This window comes from Chlorocebus sabaeus, chromosome 1, assembly GCF_047675955.1.
Source record: "Chlorocebus sabaeus isolate Y175 chromosome 1, mChlSab1.0.hap1, whole genome shotgun sequence".
Taxonomy (NCBI): Eukaryota; Metazoa; Chordata; class Mammalia; order Primates; family Cercopithecidae; genus Chlorocebus; species Chlorocebus sabaeus.
Window position 1 is genome coordinate 104,318,992 of NC_132904.1, and position 20,469 is coordinate 104,339,460.

At 46.7% G+C, this 20,469-nt stretch overlaps 1 protein-coding gene across 2 annotated transcripts in view; it reads right to left on the reverse strand.

The window, feature by feature from the left end:
- SLC35F2 (solute carrier family 35 member F2) overlaps positions 1 to 10,356 on the reverse strand; it is a 66,195-nt gene extending 55,839 nt beyond the window's left edge. Inside the window, exon 1 of one of the 2 annotated variants that reach the window (XM_008020740.3) lies at positions 9,794 to 10,356. In XM_008020740.3, coding sequence (XP_008018931.1) covers positions 9,794 to 9,903 — 110 coding nt within the window. In that variant the 5' untranslated portion in view covers positions 9,904 to 10,356. Of the gene's footprint in view, positions 1 to 9,600; positions 9,703 to 9,793 lie in introns of those variants that run through there. The other variant, XM_073020835.1, reaches the window with a different exon arrangement.
- Positions 10,357 to 20,469: the final 10,113 nt, after the last annotated feature.

Sequence of the window (20,469 nt, forward strand, 5' to 3'; positions counted from 1 at the left end):
AAGTGCAATGATGAGGTAGGAACAGGTACACAGAGGGGCACCCAACCGAAGATGTGTCAGGAGGGACAGAGAGAGGAAACAGGGAAGATTTCCTACTTGGTGCCAACAGCGAAAGCAATCCCAGGAGGGAACTACAGGTGCAAAGGCGCAGGTATGGTGTGCACAAGGGCAGGTCAGTGTCGCTGGACCGAGTGCCAAGTGAGAGAGGGACATTCTGGGAGGTGAACCTGGAGAGGGAAGTGGGCCAGTGACGGAAAGCCTCATAGTTCATGTCGAGAAGACTGAACTCTCACAAGATGACAAGTGCTAAATGATTCCATTTATATGAGGTATCTAGAGAAGTCAGATTCATAGAGACAGAAAGCAGAACCGTAGTTGCCAGGGGCTGGGGAGGGCGAGTGCAGAGTTATTATTTGAAATGTACAGAGTTTGGGATAATAAACAAGTTCTGGAAACAGATATGGTGATGGTGGCACAGTATTACAAATGTACTTAATCCCCCTGAATGGTACACATAAACATGGCTAAAATGGTACATTTTATGCTATGCATATTTTACCACAATAAAAAAAAAAACTTCAAAAAGGAATTATTATGTTCAGGTAAAGAGGAAGAAGAGGAGGGGAGGAGGGGCAGCAGTTTGAGCTCTAACCAATAAACAGTGGCTTTCAGATTTGTTTCAGCTACAGAACCCTTTCTTCAAACAGCATTGGTATAGACTTAATATTTGTGTCTCCTCAAAATTTGTATGTTGAAACTTAATCCCTAATGTGATATTACTTGGAGGTGGGGCCTCTGGGAGATGATTAGGTCATGAAGGCGGAGTCTACATAAATGGGATTAGTGTCCTTACAAAAGGGACTCCAGAGAGCTCCCAAACCCTTTTTACCATGTGAGGACACAGCAAGAAAACAGCTGACGATGAACCAGGGGACACCAAGCCTGCAGGCACCTTGGTCTCAGACCTCCCAGACCCCAGACTGTAAGAAATAAGTTTCTTTGGCTTGTAAGTTATCCAGTGTACAGTATCGTTGTTATTAATCAGGCATAAAAGCCCAACTATAAAACAAGCAATAGCAGCACACCCTGGTGGGTGCCAGAGGTCAGCCTAGAAGCCCACCAGCTCCTATTCCCTACTTGTCTCCCATGGTGAACCCTAAGGAACCTCCAGGGAACCCCAAGAGCCTCTCCAGTTTGCAAATCACTGGGGCAGGTGATGGGAAGAATCCCAAAAGGTTTTCAGCCTGAGCATAATGCAGTGAGAATTCTTTTTTTCTTTTAATTTTCTTGGGTACACTGGTCATATCACCTGAGATTTCTGAAAGAGTACAGCAGGTCTGGGTTTTAGAATCAAATGAAACTATCTCAGCTCTGCCTCTCACCAGCCAACTGTCCTGGGCAAGTTACTTACCTGCTTTGTCTATCAAAAGAGAATTAAAAAACTATCTTTGTAGGAGTGTCATAAGGATTGATGAAATGTAAGTAGGGTGCCTGATACACAGCGAATTCTCATTTGATGACGGCTATTAATACTCCTTCGTTTTATTAGGCATCACTCTGACTTCTGTGTAGCGAGATGATTGGGGTCGGGGGTAGATGGAGGCATGGATGGAAGCTATTACTAAGTGAGAGACGATAAAGGCTTAAACTGAATTAGTGACAACAGGGATTGAGGCCAGGCGCGGTGGCTCAAGTCTGTAATCCTGGCACTTTGGGAGGCTGAGATGGGCGGATAACCTGAGGTCAAGAGTTCGAGACCAGCCTGGCCAACATGGTGATACCCCATCTCTACTAAAAATACAAAAATTAGCCAGGCATGGCAGCAGGCACCTGTAATTCCAGCTACTTGGGAGGCTAAGGCAGGAGAATCGCTTGAACCCAGGAGGCGAAGGCTGCAGTGAGCAGAGATTGCACCACTGCACTCCAGCCTGGGCGACAGAGCAAGACTCCGTCTCGGGGGAAAAAAAAGACAATAGGGATTGAAGGGGGAGGTGGACTCTGGGACTATTCTGGAAGTGTTGTCAAGACAGGGAATAAGCACTAACTTCCTTCAAGTCAACCAGAAGAAAGAAGCAAAGAAAAGATGGAATAACCCAAAGGTTGTCTAGAAGTGGTCTAGGGGAAGAAGGAGACTACATCCTGGGGCAGAGAGAGGAGCAAGAGGCCCAGTGGAGGGCATCCTGGAGAAAAGCTTTTCAATTCCAGTCTTACCTCTCCCTGCAGTACATGCCTGCCCGTTTAACAACTCCCTCCAGTGTTGAGAAATTAATAAAACAGGTTCAGGCTGTCCAGCCAGCAATCATTCCTCACCAAGCTCCTTGGGCTAATGGGCTGTAACCTAGAGAGACTGCCTCCTCCTTCTTTCAGAGCAGCTGATAGGAATAGCTTAACAGATGGTCACTGAACAACAGAAATCAACAGTGATTCTGTGGTGCCCAAGATTTCTCCATCCTAGGGTGCATCCCCTCCCCTCTACCTAGAGGGACTCAGACCAAAGCCCAGCTATCATCTCTTTCTTCAGCACATAGGGGACATGTCTGAGAATGGTCATCACAGTGATGTTTGTGGAGGCTGGGAGTTGGAAACTGTCTGGTTGTCTAACACTGGTGGATGGACCGTGGAACCACAGAATACTCTGTAGCAGGTAAAAACAATAGACTAATCAGTGGTTCTCAACCAGGGATGATTTTTGTCCCCCAGAAGACATTTGGTAATTTCTGGAAACATTTTCGAATATCACAACTGGGAGTGGAGGTGAGGGTGCTATACTGGCACTTATTGCCTGGAGTCAGGGATCTACATCTTGCAGAACAGCCCCAACAAATAATTAGTCAACTCAAGGCCAGGCGTGGTGGCTCAATTCTATAAACCCAGCACACTGGGAGGCCGAGGCGGGTGGATCACTTAAGGTCAGGAGTTCGAGACCAGCCTGGCCAACATGGTGAAACCCCATCTCTACTAAAGATGCAAAAATTAGCCAAACATGGTGGCAGGTGTCTGTAATCCCAGCTACTTGGGAGGCTGAGGCAGGAGATTCATTTGAACCAGGAGGGGGAGGTCGCAGTGACCCGAGATCATGCCACTGCAGCCACTGCACTCTAGCCTGGAGTGAGGCTCTGTCTCCAGAAAAAAAAGAATTAGTCAACTCAAAATGTCAAGAAGGCTGAGGTTGGCCAGGCGCAGTGTCTCACGCCTGTAATCCCAGGACTTTGGGAGGCTGAGGAGGGTGGATCACCTGAGGTCAGGAATTCAAGACCAGCCTGGCCAACATGGTAAAACCCCGTCTCTACTAAAAATATAAAAATTAGCTAGGCATGGTGGCAGCTGCCTGTAATCCCAGCTACTTGGGAGGCTGAGGTTGGAGAAAGGCTTGAACCCAGGAGACGGAGGTTGCAGTGACTGAAGATCACGCCATTGCACTTCAGCCTGGGTGACAAGAGCGAAACTCCGTCTCAAAAAAAATAAAAATAAAAATAAATTAAAAAAAAAAAAAAAAGAAGGCTGAGGTTGAAAAACACACTAGATGAACAAAATAACATGACTGGGTCACAAACATAATGCACAGTCAAAATTTTTTCTAAAAAAAGGGATGTAATATTTTATACAATGCCTATTTATTGGTATTAAGGATTCATTCTCAGCCATGCATCACACATTTATTGGGAATCTATTGCAAGGTCAGTAATGTTACAATCAGAATATAGAATGGCCGTAACTAGATGATTCCTGATTCCTGGAGTCCAGTAGAATGGGAAGATACTAAATAATTTCATAGTAAAAGGGGGGAAGGGAGGAGAATTTATGGAGATTAGTAGAATCCAGAGTTTCCCAATTCCCCAGGGAACTGCACAAGCCACAAAAGATTCCTAACCTTACATCTTTGTTTAGATAACACTATAAAACAATATGTTTTTATGCAGGGCAACATACCAGCTTAGGATTTATGCTGCGTACACAGTGAGTGCTCAATAGATGTCTGTTGACTGGATAAGTCTGCACAGTTAAGCAGAACTAAATGACTCCTTCAAAAATGTCTAGGACTTTACCCTTTGGAAGGCGGAAACCCAAATGAAAGGAGAAAGCACAGGTGTATCCCAGAGCTGTTGCTAGACAATAACAAGGAGTGTGGGTGTTGGCCGGGCGTGGTGGCCCAGGCCTGTAATCCCAGCACTTTGGGAGGTCACGGCAGGTGGATCACCTGAGACCAGGAGTTCAAGACCAGTTCGGCCAACACGGTGAAACCTCATCTCTGCTAAAAATACAGAATTGGCTGGGCACAGTGGCTCATGCCTGTAATCCCAGCACTTTGGGAGGCCGAGGTTGGCGAATCATGAGGTCAGGAGTTTGAGACCAGCCTGGACAACATGGTGAAACCCTGTCTCTACTAAAAATACAAAAAATTAGCTGGGTGTGGTGACAGACACTGTAATCCCAGCTACTCGGGAGGCTGAGGCAGGAGAATCACTTGAACCCGGGAGGCAGAGGCTGCAGTAAGCTGAGATCTGAGATCGCGCCACTGCATTCCAGCTGGGGCGACAGTGCGAGACTCCATCTCAAAAAAAAAAAAAATACAAAATTCAACTGGCTGGGCACAGTGGCTCACGCCTGTAATCCCAGCACTTTGGAGGGGGCAGAGATGAGCTGATCACCTGAGGTCAGGAGTTCAAGACCAGCCTCGCCAACATGGTGAAACCCTGTCTCTACTGAAAATACAAAAATTAGTGGGCATGGTGGCATGCGCCTGTAATCCCAGCTACTACTAGGGAGGCTGAGGCAGGAGAATCGCTTGAACCTGGGAGGCGGAGGTTGCAGTGAGCTGAGATCACACCACTGTACTGCAGCCTGGACAACAGAGCAAGGCTCCATCTCAAAAAAAAAAAAAAAAATTAGCCAGGCATAGTGACCCATGCTTATAATCCCAGCTACTCAGGAGGCTGAGACAAGAGACTCGTGTGAACTCAGGAGATCACACCACTGCACTCCAGCCTAGGCGAGACTCCATCTCAAGAAAAAACAAAGGAAAGTGGGTGTAGACTGACCACCTATTATCCTTCCCTCTTCCAGCCCGTGCCCCTTCACACCAAGTCACTTGAAGTTCCTTAAGCAAAACACTTTCTGGCACTTTCAAGCCTAGACTACCCTTCCTCACCTAGGCCACCTGGAAAACTCATTCAGTCTTCATAATCCCGATCACCTTCCCTCTCAAGCTCCCCAACCCTACCTCACCCTGGTAAACTTGGTCTCTGCCCTCTTTGGTGCCATTGCTGAACCTTGCACTTATCTTTATAGCACTTAATATAACTTTTTACCATAATTTGATTATGAGCTTTCTTTAGAGCAGGAACTTAGTCCTGTTCATTATGGCCAAAGAGACTAGTCTGAAGCCTAGAACATTACAGATGTCCAAGGCTTGGTGAATGAAAGAATCAATGAATAAACCATGTCTGGCACTCTGCTACAAAAGGAATATGATAAAATCCATGCCCTCGAAAAGTTTACCATCGTTTGATGGGAAAAAGGATAAATATATAAAACGATAATTAAAGGTTTTTTGCTAGAGATACAAAGTTGATGACTGTTATAAGGAATACGCATTTTTATGTGTGAATAGGCCTGGTGCAGTGACTCCAGCATTTTGGGAGGCCAAGACGGGAGGACTGCTTGAGCCCAGAAGTTCAAGATCAGCCTGAGTAACATAGTAAGATTTTGTCCCTACAAAAACTGAAATTAAAAATTAAAAACATATATATGAATAAATTAGGATCTATGTGTCAGAATGTGAACTGACAGTATACAATTAAATAATAATACCAGGTACAGGGGCCCACACTTGTCATCTCAACACTTTGGAAAGCCGAGGCAGGTGGATCACTTGAGCCCATGAGTTTGAGACCAGCCTGGGTAACATGATGAAATCCTGTCTCTACGAAAAAAAAAAAAATTAGTAGTGCATGGCAGTGCATGCCATAGTCCCAGCTACTCAGGAAGCTGAGGTGGGAGGATCACTTGAGCCACGGAGGTTGAGGCTGCAGTAAGCCATGATCAGCCACTGCACTCCAGCCTGGCCAACAGAGTGAGACCCTGTTTCAAAAATAATAATAATAATAATAATAATAAACAATTAAATAAGAAGTATTCTCAGATACTCCTGGAAGTCCATGGTCTTCTATCAGAATATTTTTCACTTGAGTTGACAGCAATGACAAAAGCCAAAATTACAGAGTCCGCTAAGGAATATATGGTTCTCACTATCATGAATGCCTGGCACATAGTAAGTGTTCAATAAACTTTCATTGAATGAGTGATCTGATATTCCTAATCATAGAGAAAAGATGTCTGTACCCTATGGGGGCAGGTATATTAAGAGCTGGGGTCACTTAGAACATATCCTCCTCATAATGAAAACATAACAAGCTCCAGGCCCCAATATTTTCCCTATATTTAGTATCCAGTTGCCCAAAAAGGCTCTTCTTGTCCCTTTTTGGTAAAAGGAGTAGAAATGAGGTATGTGGTTATAAATCTCTCTCTGTATCTTGCCCATATGGTGATAACACATCACATTCATTCACCAACCTCTTTCTACACTCTCCCACCCTTGGTTCCCTGGCCACAGGTGTGGATTCACAAAGCTAAACTCGAACTTGGGACATGAGTTTTGACAACAAAGTTTAAAATATTGAGTATTAGGAGTACTGGATATCTGGTAAACCACTCTTTTCTGATTGCTGGGTCGGATAAAGAGAAACTGCAATCCAAAATCCAAGTGCCTGGATGGCTGCCAGAGGTAGGAATGGAAACTTTAATTAACAAACGAGCCCAGCCAACCAAACAAGAAGCTCAGCCCAACACCCTTGGAATAAAGACCAATAAAGGGAAGAGTTCAGGGAGGGAGGCAGAATGGAAAGGAAGCCTTGAGAACCTTTGTCATCGCTCAGTAATTCACTCATTCATTCATTCATGCGCTAAGGGTTGTGGTAGTCATAAAAAAGAAAAAGACACCATTTCTGCTGTTAAAGAACTTTGTCCATGGCTGGGCATGGTGGCTCACACCTGTAATCCCAGCACTTTGGGAGGCCGAGGCAGGGGATCACCTGAGGTTGGGAGTTCGAGAACAGCCTGACCAAGATGGAGAAATCCCGTCCCTACTAAAAATACAAAATTAGCTGGGTGTGGTGGCACATGCCTGTCATCCCAGCTGCTCGGGAGGCTGAGCAGAAGAATAGCTTGAACCTGGGAGGCGGAGGTTGCGGTGAGCCGACATCCAGCCTGGGCAACAAGAGTGAAACTCCGTCTAAAAAAAAAAAAAAAAATGCACAGAATCGCTATTCCACAAGAAAGGAAAAAGCCCTCAAAGAGATACATAAAAAGGACATTCATAGACAAAAGAAATATCATATTTAGGAGGCTACTAGACCGATTATAAAGCATACCCAGATTCCAAAAGTATCAGAACATTAGGAGAGGAAAAAAAAAAAAAATCGGGCCAGGTGCTGTGGCTCATGTCTGTAATCCCAGCACTTTGGGAGACTGAGGTGGATGGATCACCTGAGGTCAGGAGTTCAAGACCAGCCTGGCCAACATGGTGAAACACTGTCTCTACCAAAAATACAAAAATTAGCCGGGTGTGGTGGCGGGCGTCTGTAATCCCAGCTACTCAGGAGGCTGAGGCAGGAGAATCACTTGAACCCAGGAGGCGGAGGTTGCAGTGAGCCAAGATTGTGCCACTGCATTCCAGCCTGGACAACAAGAGCAAAACTCTGTCTCAAAAAAAAAAGAAAAAGAAAAACAAAAAGAAAATCATTGTTAATTCGTATCACATCTTGTTAAACAGACATCTTGCCATATCATCTGCCCCAGCTTCAAGGCCACTGGCATCTCCTGAAGTAATCACCACATGTTCCCATCACCCAAGAATAGAGAGAGCTAATGGTGACAATTAACCCATAGGGAGCACTGAAAGGAGCCAGGCTTTGCCTGCCCTCTCCTGTGCAGTCACGCAATTAATCCTTGTAACAGCCCTACAAGGTAGGTACTGTTATTATCTCCATTTTACAAGTAAGAAAACTGGAGCACAGGCCAGGCATGGTGGCTCACTCCTGTAATCCCACTACTTTGGGAGGCAGAGGCGGGTGGGTCACTTGAGGTCAGGAGTTCAAGACCAGCCTGGTCAACATGGGGAAACCCCATCTCTACTACAAGTACAAAAAATTAGCCAGGCATAGTGGTACATATCTGTAATCTCAGTTACTTCGAAGGCTAAGGCAGGATAATAGCTTGAACCCGAAAGGTTTAGGTTGCAGTTAGCTGAGATCGAGCCACTGCACTCAGGCCTGGGTGACAGAACGAGACTCCGTCAGGACAGACGACGGAAGGAAGGAAGGAAGGAAGGAAGGAAGGAAGGAAGGAAGGAAGGAAGGAAGGAAGGAAGGGAGGGAGGGAGGGAGGGAGGGAGGGAGGGAGACTGAAACACAGATAAGTGACTTGTCAAGGAAGGAAGGAAGGAAGTGAGGGAGGGAGGGGACGGGAGGGGAGGACTGACTTGTCCAAGGTCACCTAGCCAGGATTTGAGTCCAGAATGTGAGTGCCCTTAGCCATTACACTGAATTGCCTCCCAGCTGAGAACTTTCAACAAATTTATCAGGACACACACAACTAGATGCCACAAGGCGGTTTTGAGCCAAGTTTCCCCTTTAAACACATGCATCAATTTCAAACTATATTTATATGATAAAAAAATGCTCACAGCTTTATCGATCTCATTTTTTAAATGGTATGGCTTTTCAGGACATATCTTTCACAATCGTTAAAGGGAAATTCGCTTTGTTAATATGAAAAAAAAATCAAAAGCCTGTTTCACGAGTTGTCAGTGGCCCACGCTGCTCAGACTAGGGCTTGCAGGCATCACCCCTTAAAGATCATCTTGTGGCCTTGGGCAAATTGCTTAGCCTTCTTTGTTTCTCCAGCGGTAAACCAGATATAACAATAGTACCACCTCCTAAAGTGGTGAGGATTCGCTGATATTATCCACATACATTGTTATGCACAGTACCTGACACACAGCGAATGCCCAATAAATGTCTTTCACAATTTAGGTCCTGGGTTCTCTCATTTCCAGAGTGCAAGTCCTCCAGCAACCACAGAAACGCTTTCTAGAGTCGCTGCCCACTCCTTAAAAACATTTGTCCCTACTTCGCACAGAGCATAGTGATACCACAAACAGGCTTCCCTGGACCCCAGCCCTGGGGGAGGCTATGTCACCTCGCTCAGGCCCAGGAAGAGAGGGCCGGCTCTGGTCTCCCGCCCGGCAGCAGCACAAAACTTAACCAGGATTTCCCAGTTGGGTCAACTCTCGGATCACCGCGCCCAGTCTGGAGGGCTCGGCAGCAGACGGAATGAGGGCGCCGGCGCCAGGAAGTGGCGCTCACCCACCTGCCCAGCCCGAGGTGGGCACTCCTCCTTCACGGCATCCCCGGGGACCTCGTCCCTCCCCGGCGGAACGCCCCAGAGGACCGACCTAACAGTGCCAACAGGGTGGATTTCCCCCAAAATCCTCTAAAATACATTGCCACGATTTCGAAACGGGAGCCGAGGGAGACGCACCAAGTGCTTCCCGAGGCCAGGTAAAGCGCACCATCCCTGTCGCACGTGTTGAGCCCCGAACCGAAGTCCGTGTGGCGGCCCCCTCTGCCTCCCTGCTGGGAGCCTCAGAGCGTGTGCTCAGTATCCACGTGCGCGTCGGGCCCGCAGCCGCCCACGCGCCCCAGCTGAGCTGCAGCGCGCGCCTTCCACTCACCAGGTGAAGAGTTTGCCTTTTATCCTGCGCAGCAGGCTGTAGAACTCTCCCCCTGCTCCCTCCGCGAGGGGCTCTGGGGCGCCGGGGCTCGCCGGCGAGTCTGCCTCCATGGGCGCCCTTACGCGTCTCCGGCGCCCAAAACCCCCGAAGTGCTGGGTCCCGGAAGACGGGAGGCGGCGCCTGTGCGGTCGGCAGGGGCTCGGCTCTGGCCCTGCGCTCCCTCCCTCGCTTGCTCGCTCGCTCGCTCGCCTCCCTCTCGCTCCTCCGCCAGCGTCCCTCTCGCTCCTCCGCCCGGCTCCTTCAGCGACCAATCATGAACTGTCAAACCCTAAGGGCCAGACAATACATTTGCAGATTACAACCTGGCACCTCCAGGGTGGCAGGAGGAGAAAGGGCAATTTTTTTTTTTCGTCTTGGCAGCTGAGCCTCATTGTTGAGCGACACCCAATGTGTCTTTCAGGTTTTTAGGGTTCCTTGTTTGAAATCACAAGATACGGTAACACTAGGTTATTGTAGGTGATTCCTAAGCTAAGAAGCGGTGAGTGAGCCGGGACAGTGAGTGAGCTAACTGGTGAGTGAGCTAGCTGGAAGGACTGGCTGACCCCTCCTCCTCCCTCCCACTCTCCCTCCCTCTGGCTGATTTGCACAAGATCGCTTCATTAAAATAGCTGAAGGCTGGCCGGGCGCGTTGGAACGCCTGTAATTCCAGCGCTTTGGGAGGCCGAGGCGGGTGGATCACCTAAGGTCAGGAGTTCGAGACCAGCCTGGAAAACATGGTGAAACCCCGTCTCTACTAAAAATACAAAAATTAGCCGGGCGTGGTGACGGGTGCCTGTAGTCCCAGCCACTCGAGAGGCAGAGGCAGGAAAAACGCTTGAACCCGGGAGACGGAGGTTGTGAGCCGATATCGTGCCTTTGCACTCCAGCCTGGGCAACTGAGCGAGACGTCGTCTCAAAAAAAAAAAACCAAACAAAAAAACCTGAAGGCGCTTCAGGTCTCGTGTCGCTTTTCCCTGCAAAACATGGGTAAGATCCTAAAAAGATCTTGGAAACGTGCCTTTGTGGCGTGGATGGAGGCGTGTCTCCTTCCTCGCGGTGTGTTGGTTTTGTCTTTCAGTATTCAGTTGTCTCCGCCGTGCCAGGGAGGGAGACGGTGCCAAACCCCAGCGCTCGGCTGGGATGTCCTGCCCTGGCCACGCCTTCCGAGGCTTCCACGGGCCAAAGAGGGATTAAGAGACACTAAGCTGGGGTCGAAAACTTCCCGTCACTGACCCCCTGCTTCCGGAAAGGAGGAGATCCAGAAAACAAAAGAAAAGGTGTTGGGACCTTTTTTTTTTTTTCCTGGCCACCTGTTCTGGGGTTTGGGGTGAGACAAGATAAACGTATGTTCAAATAGGCTATGCAGACGAGCTGGCAATTCTGTAAAAGGAGTCTAAGAAAAAAGAATAGCTTTCGAAAATGAAATATGGCTTCAGGAACCCCAAGTTTAGCAGCTGCAGGAACCTCAAAAAAACCTTTGAAACTAAGAACATGGTCATCCGTAGAGGACTAATTATTATAATACAAGCATATCATGAAACAAGAGGACATTAGAAGCACATTTAAGATCTCACTTTTGTAAAGTAAACAACTCATTTAACCCTGCATATTGACAACGTTGAATTCTACCTGAGCCCTGTGCTCCTAGAAAATAATGACAATTAAGAAACCTTACTACGCTGGGCGCGGTGGCCCACGCCTGTAATCCCAGTGCTTTGGGAGACCGAGGCAGGCGGATTACCTGAGGTCAGGAGTTCGAGACTAGCCTGGCCAACATGGCGAAATCCTGTCTCTACTAAAACTACAAAAATTAGCCAGGCGTTTTGGTATGCGCCTGTAATCCCAGCTACTTGGGAGGCTGAGGCAGGAGAACCGCTTGAACCCGGGAAGCAGAGGTTGCAGTGAGCCGAAATGGCGCCACTGCACTTAAGCCTGGGCAACAGAGTAAGACTGTCTCAAAGAAAGAAAGAAAGAAAGAAAGAGACAGAGGCCAGGCGCGGTGGCTCACGCCTGTAATCGCAGCACTTCGGAAGGCCGAGGCAGGTGGATCACCTGAGGTCGCGAGTTCAAGACCAGCCTGACCAACATGGAGAAACCCTGTCTCTACTAAAAATACAAAATTAGCCAGGGTGGTGGCGCATGCCTGTAATCCCAGCTACTCGGGAGGCTGAGGCAGGAGAATCGTTTGAACTTGGGAGGCGGAGGTTGCGGTGAGCTGAGATCGCACCATTGCACTCCAGTCTGGGCAAAAAGAGCGAATCTCCGTCTCAAGAAGGAAAGGGAAGGGAAGGGAAGGGAAGGGAAGGGAGGGAAGGGAAGGGAAGGGAAGGGAGGGAAGGAAAGGGAGGGAAGGGAAGGGAAGGGAGGGGAAGGGAGGGGAGGGGGAGGGGGAGGGGGAGGGGGAGGGGGAGGGGGAGGGGGAGGGGGAGGGGGAGGGGGAGGGGAGGGGGAGGGGAGGGGGAGGGGGAGGGGAGGGGGAGGGGGAGGGGAGGGGAGGGGGAGGGGGAGGGGGAGGGGGAGGGGGAGGGGAGGGGAGGGGGAGGGGAGGGGGGAGGGGGAGGGGAGGGGGAGGGGGAGGGGAGGGGAGGGGGAGGGGAGGGGAGGGGAGGGGGGAGGGGAGGGGGGAGGGGAGGGGGGAGGGGAGGGGGGAGGGGAGGGGGGAGGGGAGGGGGAGGGGGGAGGGGGGAGGGGAGGGGGAGGGGGAGGGGGAGGGGGAGGGGAGGGGGAGGGGAGGGGGAGGGGGAGGGGGAGGGGGAGGGGGAAGGGAAGGGACGGGCGAAAGAAGGAAAGAAAGAGAGAGAGATAAAGAGAAAGAAGAAAATAAACCTCCTACCTTTTTTTTTTTAATCAAAGATTTTGGTTGAATTTCTCTTCCTCATACCTCTGAACTTTCACCCACCCTGACCCTGAGCCCAGGTAACCCCTCCTTAGTAGCCCCTCCTGAGAAGCTGGCCTCAGGGTGAAACATTCTATGATCTACTATCCAACGGAGCCACCTTTTCATTCCACTTCCCATGGGTAGAGAATAAACCCTTTCCTCCTACTGCAGAAACCCTTCCCCGTAGTCCCCACCCATCCCCATTTGCAATAATCCCTTCAAATAAAGTCTCTCCTTAACCAAATTTGATTTGTTTTTTATTTGCAATATATACAGTAGTCACCCCCTTACCTGAGGTTTTGATTTCCACAGTTTTAGTTACCACATCCAATTACCCTCTGAAAATAGATGACTGTAGTAAGATATTTTGAGAGAGAGACCACATTCACATAAGTTTTATTACAGTATATTGTTATAATTGTTCTATTTTATTATGAGTTGTTAATTTCTTACCATGCCAATTTTATAAATTAAATTTTATTATAGGTACGTATAGGAAAAAAATATATACTGTATAGGGCTGAATACTATCTGCAGTTTCAGACATCCACCGGGGATCTTGAAACATAAGGGAGGACTACTATGTTTGATTATGTGAATATGAAGAAAAATATAAGATACACATCAACACAAGTAACTTTAAAAGAGGGTGCGGGGCCTGGTGCGGTAGTGCAGTAGCTCATGCCTGTAATCCCAGCACTTCAGGAGGCTAAGGCAGGAGGATTGTTTGAGCTCAGGAGTTTCAGACCAGCCTGGGCAACATGGTGAGACCGTCTAAAAAATTAAAAATAAAAAAAAAATCTCTGGCACATATAATAGAGTCCTCTTTGTTTTTTTTTTTTTTGTTTTTGTTTTTGTTTTTGTTTTTGTTTTGACAGAGTCTCTCTGTCCTCAGGCTGGAATACAGTGGCCCCCATCTCGGCTCACTGCAACCTCCAACTCCCTGGTTCAAACGATTCTCCTGCCTCAGCCTCCCAAGTAGCTGGGACTACAGGCATGTGCCCATGCCCGGCTAATTATTGTATTTTTATTTAGAGACAGGGTTGGTTGTTGGCCAGGATGGTCTCGATCTCCTGACCTCATGATCCACTTGCTTGGCCTCCCAAACTGCCATGATTACAGGTGTGAGCCACCACGCCCCGCCAATAGAGTCCCTGTTATGTAAAATGTATGCTTTTGTATAAATACATAAGATTAAAAGATGGATTTAAACATTGTAGCAAGCTGAATAATGTCCCCCAAAATATCCAGGTCCTAATCCCTAGAACCTGTGAATGTTGCCTTGAGTAGCAAAATCGACTTTGCAGATGTGATTAAGTTACACACTGGGTGGCCAGGCACAGAGACTCATGCCTGTAATCCCAGCATTTTGGGAGGCCGAGGCAGGTGGATCACGAGATCAGGAGTTCAAGACCAGCCTGGCCAAGATGGTGAAACCCCGTCTTAAAAAAAAAAAAAATTAGCCAGGCGCAGTGGCAGGCGCCTGTGATCCCAACTACTCGGGAGGCTGAAGCAGGAGAATCACTTGAATTCGGAGGGCGGAGGTTGCAGTGAGCCGAGATGGTGCCACTGTACTCCAGCCTGGGCGACACAATGAGACTCTGTCTCAAAAAAAAGTAACACACCGTGAGATGGAGAGATTATCCTGTGGGCCATAATGTAATCATATTGTCATAGGAGGGAAACAGAGGCCGGGCGTGGAGGCTCACGCCTGTAATCCCAGCACTTTGGAAGGCCGAAGCGGGTGGATCACGAGGTCAGGAGTTCGAGATCAGCTTCGCCAACATGGCAAAACCCCATCTCTATAAAAATACAAAAATTACCCGGGCATGGTGATGCACGCCTGTAACCCCAGCTACTCAGAAGGCTGAGGCAGGAGAATTGCTTGAACCTAGGAGGCAGAGGTTGCAGTGAGCCAAGATCATGCCATTGCACTCCAGCCTGGGTAACATAGCAAGAGTCTGTCCTGAAAAAAAAATAGGAAGGAAACAGAAAGAAAAGAAAATGATATAATGGAAGCAGAGGTTGAAGTAATGCGCTTTGAAGACAGAGAAAGGCTAACACAACCCAAGAAATACACGCAGCCACCAGAAGCTCAGAGGCTCCAGAAGGAAGTAGCCCTGACAACTTTAGCCTTGACTATAGGCCTGTGAAACTGATTTCAGACTTCTGACCTCCAGAACTGTAAGAGAATAAATCTACATTGTTTTAAGCCACTAAACTGGTGATTTATTACGGTGGCCACAGGAAACAAATGCAAATGTATATACACTGATTTATAGAAATCAAGGTGCACTGTCAAGTGAAGAAAGCAAATTTTAGGGTAATTGTATAATATGATTCCATTTTAATAAAAGCTACCAACTAAATATCTTTATATATACATACATATATTAATACACTGATAGACATATATTTATATTTTCTGTGTTTATATGAGCAAGAAAAAGGATTTAGAAGAATACATAACAGGTTATTGATGATGGTTAAATCATGTGAGTGGTTGGGGATGGGGTCGGGGAACGAATAAGGGATTGAGAGATTGCCATATGTATCTTCATTTTGTGCTCTTACTATGAGAATATACTGCCTTTGCAATTTAAAAAATATACAATTAAGGCATTTTTCAATAGGTCACATTAATATTAATTTAAAACATATTAGACTCAGCTGGGCACAGTGACTCATGCCTGTAATCCCAGCACTTTGAGAGGCCAAGGCAGGTGGATCACCTGAAGTCAGGAGTTCAAGACCAGCCCCACCAACATGGTGAAACCCCATCTCTATTAAATACAAAAAGTTAGCCTGGCATGGTGGCACATGACTGTAATTCCAGCTACTTGGGCAGTAGCTGAGGCAGGAGAATTGCTTGAACCCAGAACGCAGAGGTTGCAGTGAGCTGAGTTTGTGCCATTACACTCCAGCCTGGGCAACAAGAGCAAAACTCCATCTCAAAAAAAAAAACAAAAACAAAAAACAAAACAAAACAAAAACATGTAAGGCTCAACATGTCACCCCCAGGAGACAATGGGGCCAGGAAATATAATTAACCACTGACATGGATTATAAAGTTATGGACAAAATTATATGTATTTCTTAAACACAAAATCCTCCTCAAAAAGTGGCAACAGTAGTACTACTCTAGCATTGCTCCAAAATGAGCTCATCCCTACTGAGGAGTATTGATCAGTCTACCTTATTTTGGTATCAGGATTAAAATACATTGAGTGGATCTACGGGCACCGATCCACAAGTTTATGTCGATGGAAATTTACTGGAAAAATAATTTAGGTGCTGGGGGTTTTGCACATAGTAACTTTATTTCTTACAATTACAAAATAACAGCTGCCACTTATTGAGCGCCTACTGTGTGCCAGATAATTTATGTTTTCTACTGTATGTATCAAATCACCCCAAATCATAGAGGCTTCAAACAGCAATCATTTTACTATCGCTTGAGGTTTCTGTGGGTCAGGAATTTAGGAAGGTGTGGGCCAGGTGGTTCTGGCTCGCGATGTCTCTTGTGGTTGCAGTCAGAAGGTAGCTGAAGTGAGAAGGCAAGGGGTAGACTGAGAGGTTTGGGCTGGAGCATTGAGAACCTGACCAGCATATCTCTCTCTCTCTCCGTTTAGTTTCAGGGGCTTTCTATGTGGTCTCTCTTTGTGGGCTAATTTGCTAATTTGGGCTTCCTCATAGCCAGGTGACTAGAATAATTGGTCTGCATACCTAGCAGCTGGCAGCCGGTTCTTACCCCAAGCAAGTGCCCTAAGAGAAAAAAGCCGGAGCTTATTGTCAGTATCCTCCAACCAAAGACCACCGTAAATGTATATGTAGTTCAACAAGTTGAACTTATTACTCCTTGCTGTGAGAGAGAATTCATGTGATGGGGGAACCATAGATTCTCAGTAACAGCGAGTTAGGAAGAACTAAATACATACAGGCTAGTAGCTTGTTGAGTGATTCGAAGAAGGGTTTAAGGAAGCAGGAGTTCACTCTAGATTGGAGGCTATTTGGATGCAATTCTTACTGGTATCTCAAGACATCTATATGGAGGGCAGACTTGGATGAGGAAAAAACTATAATTGGTAAAGAACTAGCAATCACTCATTTTGTCAAAAAGTCCAGAGTTGGTATTTTATGGGTGGCACAGTGACATTGTTTTTGTGCTTAGAGAAGATTATGAGCTAGCCTTGCTTTATTTTGTTTTATCATGGTCTCAGGATAATCTCATCTGAGAATGATATTCTGTTAGATTATGTCCTATAAAAGAATAATATGAAGGCTGGGCACAATGGCTTACGCCTGTAATCCCAGCACTTTGGAAGGCCGAGGCAGGCAGATAACCTAGGTCAGGAGTTCGAGACCAGCCTGGCCAACATGGCAAAACCCCATCTCTACTAAAAATACAAAAAGTCGGGCGTGGTAGCTACTGGGGAGGCTGAAGCAGGACAATTGCTTAAACCCAGGGGGCAGAGGTTACAGTGAGCTGAGATCGCGCCACTGCACTCCAGCCTGGGTGACAGAATGAGGCTCCATCTAAAAAAAGACACAAATAATAATAATAATATGACTCAGTTGTAAGTACCAGACCAGTTTCACAAAAAAAAAAAACTAAACAAAACAAACACTGTTTATTTTCCTATTCTTTCTCAGTATCTCCTTTTACAACCTAGCCAAAAAAGTCATGTAGTCTCATTACCACCATAGTCCCAAACCCACCCAGACTCAAAGGAAGTGAATATAGACCCCACCTTTCAAAGGAACGGGGTGTCACCATCACATGGGAAAAGAGCATATGGGTTGGAGGATATTGTTGAAGCCATCAATGATCTGCCACAAATGCTTTGCAAATTGCTCTCAGGCATAATTAATACTATTTTTCAGGTGAGTAAGCTAAAATTCAGAAAAGATTAAGTAAATTGTCCAAGATCTTTAGAATAACAACTGATTGATACTGACATTAAAAGCACCAAGCTGCCTTTCCAATTTAATTGACAAGCATGTATGAGCCTCTTTCCCAGTATCTTTTACTCATTGCTTGTAAAAATAATTATAAAGAGATATACTTTTTAGATCTCACCAAATACAACATACTGAATAAGAAAAGCTATGATAGTCAAATCCATATTAAGATTACCATCCATTTAAAAAAATAATAAGACTGTAGTTTTTTTTTTTGTTTTGAGACGGAGTCTCACTCTGTCCCCCTGGCTGGAGTGCAGTGGCGTGATCTCAGCTCACTGCAAGCTCCACCTCCCGGATTCCTGCCATTCTCCTGCCTCAGCCTCCCAAGTAGCTGGGACTACAGGCGCCCGCCACCGTGCCCGGCTAATTTTTTGTGTTTTTAGTAGAGACGGGGTTTCACCGTGGTTTCGATCTCCTGACCTTGTGATCCGCCCGCCTCGGCCTCCCAAAGTGCTGGGATTACAGGCGTGAGCCACTGCACCCAGCCAAGACTGTAGTTCTAAGTGACGGTTTTGGATGTTTGTCCCCTCTGAATCTCATGTTGAAATGTGATTCCCAGTGTCAGAGGTGGGGCCTGGTGGGAGGTAACTGGATCAATGGGATCCCTCGTGAAAGCTTTAGCACCATCTCCTTAATGATAAGTGAGTTCTCACTCAGTTTACACAAGATCTGGTTGTTGAAAATAGTCTGGAACCGGCCAAGTATGGTGGCTCACACCTGTAATCCCAGAAATTTGGGAGGCCGAGGCAGGTGTATCACCTGAGGTCAGGAGTTCAAGACCAGCCTGGCCAACATGGTGAAATCCTGTCTCTACTAAAAATACAAAATACGTGGTGGTGGTGCATGCCTGTAATCCCAGTTACTCAAGAGGCTCAAGCAGGAGAATCGCTGGAACCTGAGAGGTGAAGGCTGCAAAGTGAGCCGAGGTCACGCCATTGCACACAGCCTGGGCAACAAGAGCGAAACTCTGTCTCAAAAAAAAAACTTCCCCCACTCTTGCCATGTGACATGTTGGCTCTCCGTCACCTTCCACTGTGATTGTAACCTTACTGAGGCCTCACCAGAAGCAAATGCCAGCACCATGCTTCCTGTAAAGCCCATAGAATTCTGAGCCACCAATTAAATCTCATTATTACTATTATTATTTGAGACAAGATCTTGCTTGCTCTGTAACCCAGGCTGGAGTGCAGCAACACAATCATGGCTTACTGCAGTCTCGGCCTCCTAGGCTCAGGCAGTCCTCCCACTTCAGCCTCCCGAGTAGCTGGGACTACAAGCATGCACTACCATCCCGGCTAATTTTTGTATTTTTAAAATTTTTGTAGAGATAGAGTTTCACTATGTTCTCCAGGCTGGTCTCGAACTCCTGGGCTCAAGCAATCCTCTGGCCTCAGTCGCACAAAGTGCTGGGATTATAGGCACGTGCCACTGTGCCTGACCTAAATCTCTTTTTTCAATGAATTACTCAACTCAGATATTTTTTTTTTTTTTTTTTTTTTTTTTTTTTTTGAGACGGAGTCTCGCTCTGTCGCCCAGGCTGGAGTGCAGTGGCCCGCTCTCTGCTCACTGCAAGCTCCGCCTCCCGGGTTCGCGCAATTCTCCTGCCTCAGCCTCCCGAGCAGCTGGGACTACAGGCGCCCGCCACCTCGCCCGGCTTATTTTTTTGTATTTTTAGTAGAGACGGGGTTTCACCATGTTAGCCAGGATGGTCTTGATCTCCTGACCTCGTGATCCGCCCGTCTCGGCCTCCCAAAGTGCTGGGATTACAGGCTTGAGCCACCGCGCCCGGCCAACTCAGATATTTCTTTATAGCAACATAAGAACAGCCTAATGCACTAAGTGTCTGGATTTTTTTTTTTCTTTTTTTGAGACAGTATCACTCTGTTGCCCAGGCTGGAGTGCAGTGGTGTGATCTCAGCTCACAGAAACCTCTGCCTCCTGGGTTCAAGCAATTCTCCTGCTTCAGCCTCCCAGGTAGCTGGGACTACAGGCATATGCCACCACACCCAGCTAATTTGTATATTTTTAGGAGACATAGGGTTTTACCACATTGACCAGGCTGGTCTTGAACTCCTGACTTCAGGTGATCCACCCACCTTGGCCTCCCAAAGTACTGTGATTATAGGCATGAGCCAGCATGCCCAACCAAGATTTTATATTATATTATTTGTGAGGAATATTTGAATACTAAAAATACCACAGTAGTAAAGAAGTGTCTTTGGAAGGCCAAGGCAGAGGATCACTTGAGGCCAGGAGTTTGAGACCAGCCTGGGCAGTATAACAAGACACCATCTCTACAAAAAATATAAATAAATAATAAACATAAAAATTAGCTGGGCATGGTAACTTGCACCTGTGGCCCCAGCTACACAGGAGGCTGAGGTAGGAGGATTCCTTGAGCCTTGGAGATGCAGGCTGTAGTGAGCCATGAACATGCCACTCCACTCCAACATGTGTGACAGAATGAGACTCTGTCTCAAAAAAAAAAAAAAATTAAGACTCCTTTAATCTAGAACCAATGTTTAAGGTAGTTAAACTAAAGTCATTTCTATAAACATTCAATGGGAACTTTCCAAATATAATCTATAATTAAAGTTCATTTTAAAACCCTTACTTAAAAAGCTTTATTTTTAAAAATTCTGTGTGTAGCATCCTATTAAATGTATTTATTGCTACTATACTTGAGGCTCACAAGGACAATAGCTGCTTTATCTCAGCTAAGCCTCTTTATTTTCTCTTTCACAAGTATTCGAAGAATACTGGTCAGTGTCAATCTGTCTTCAATTTGAATGGC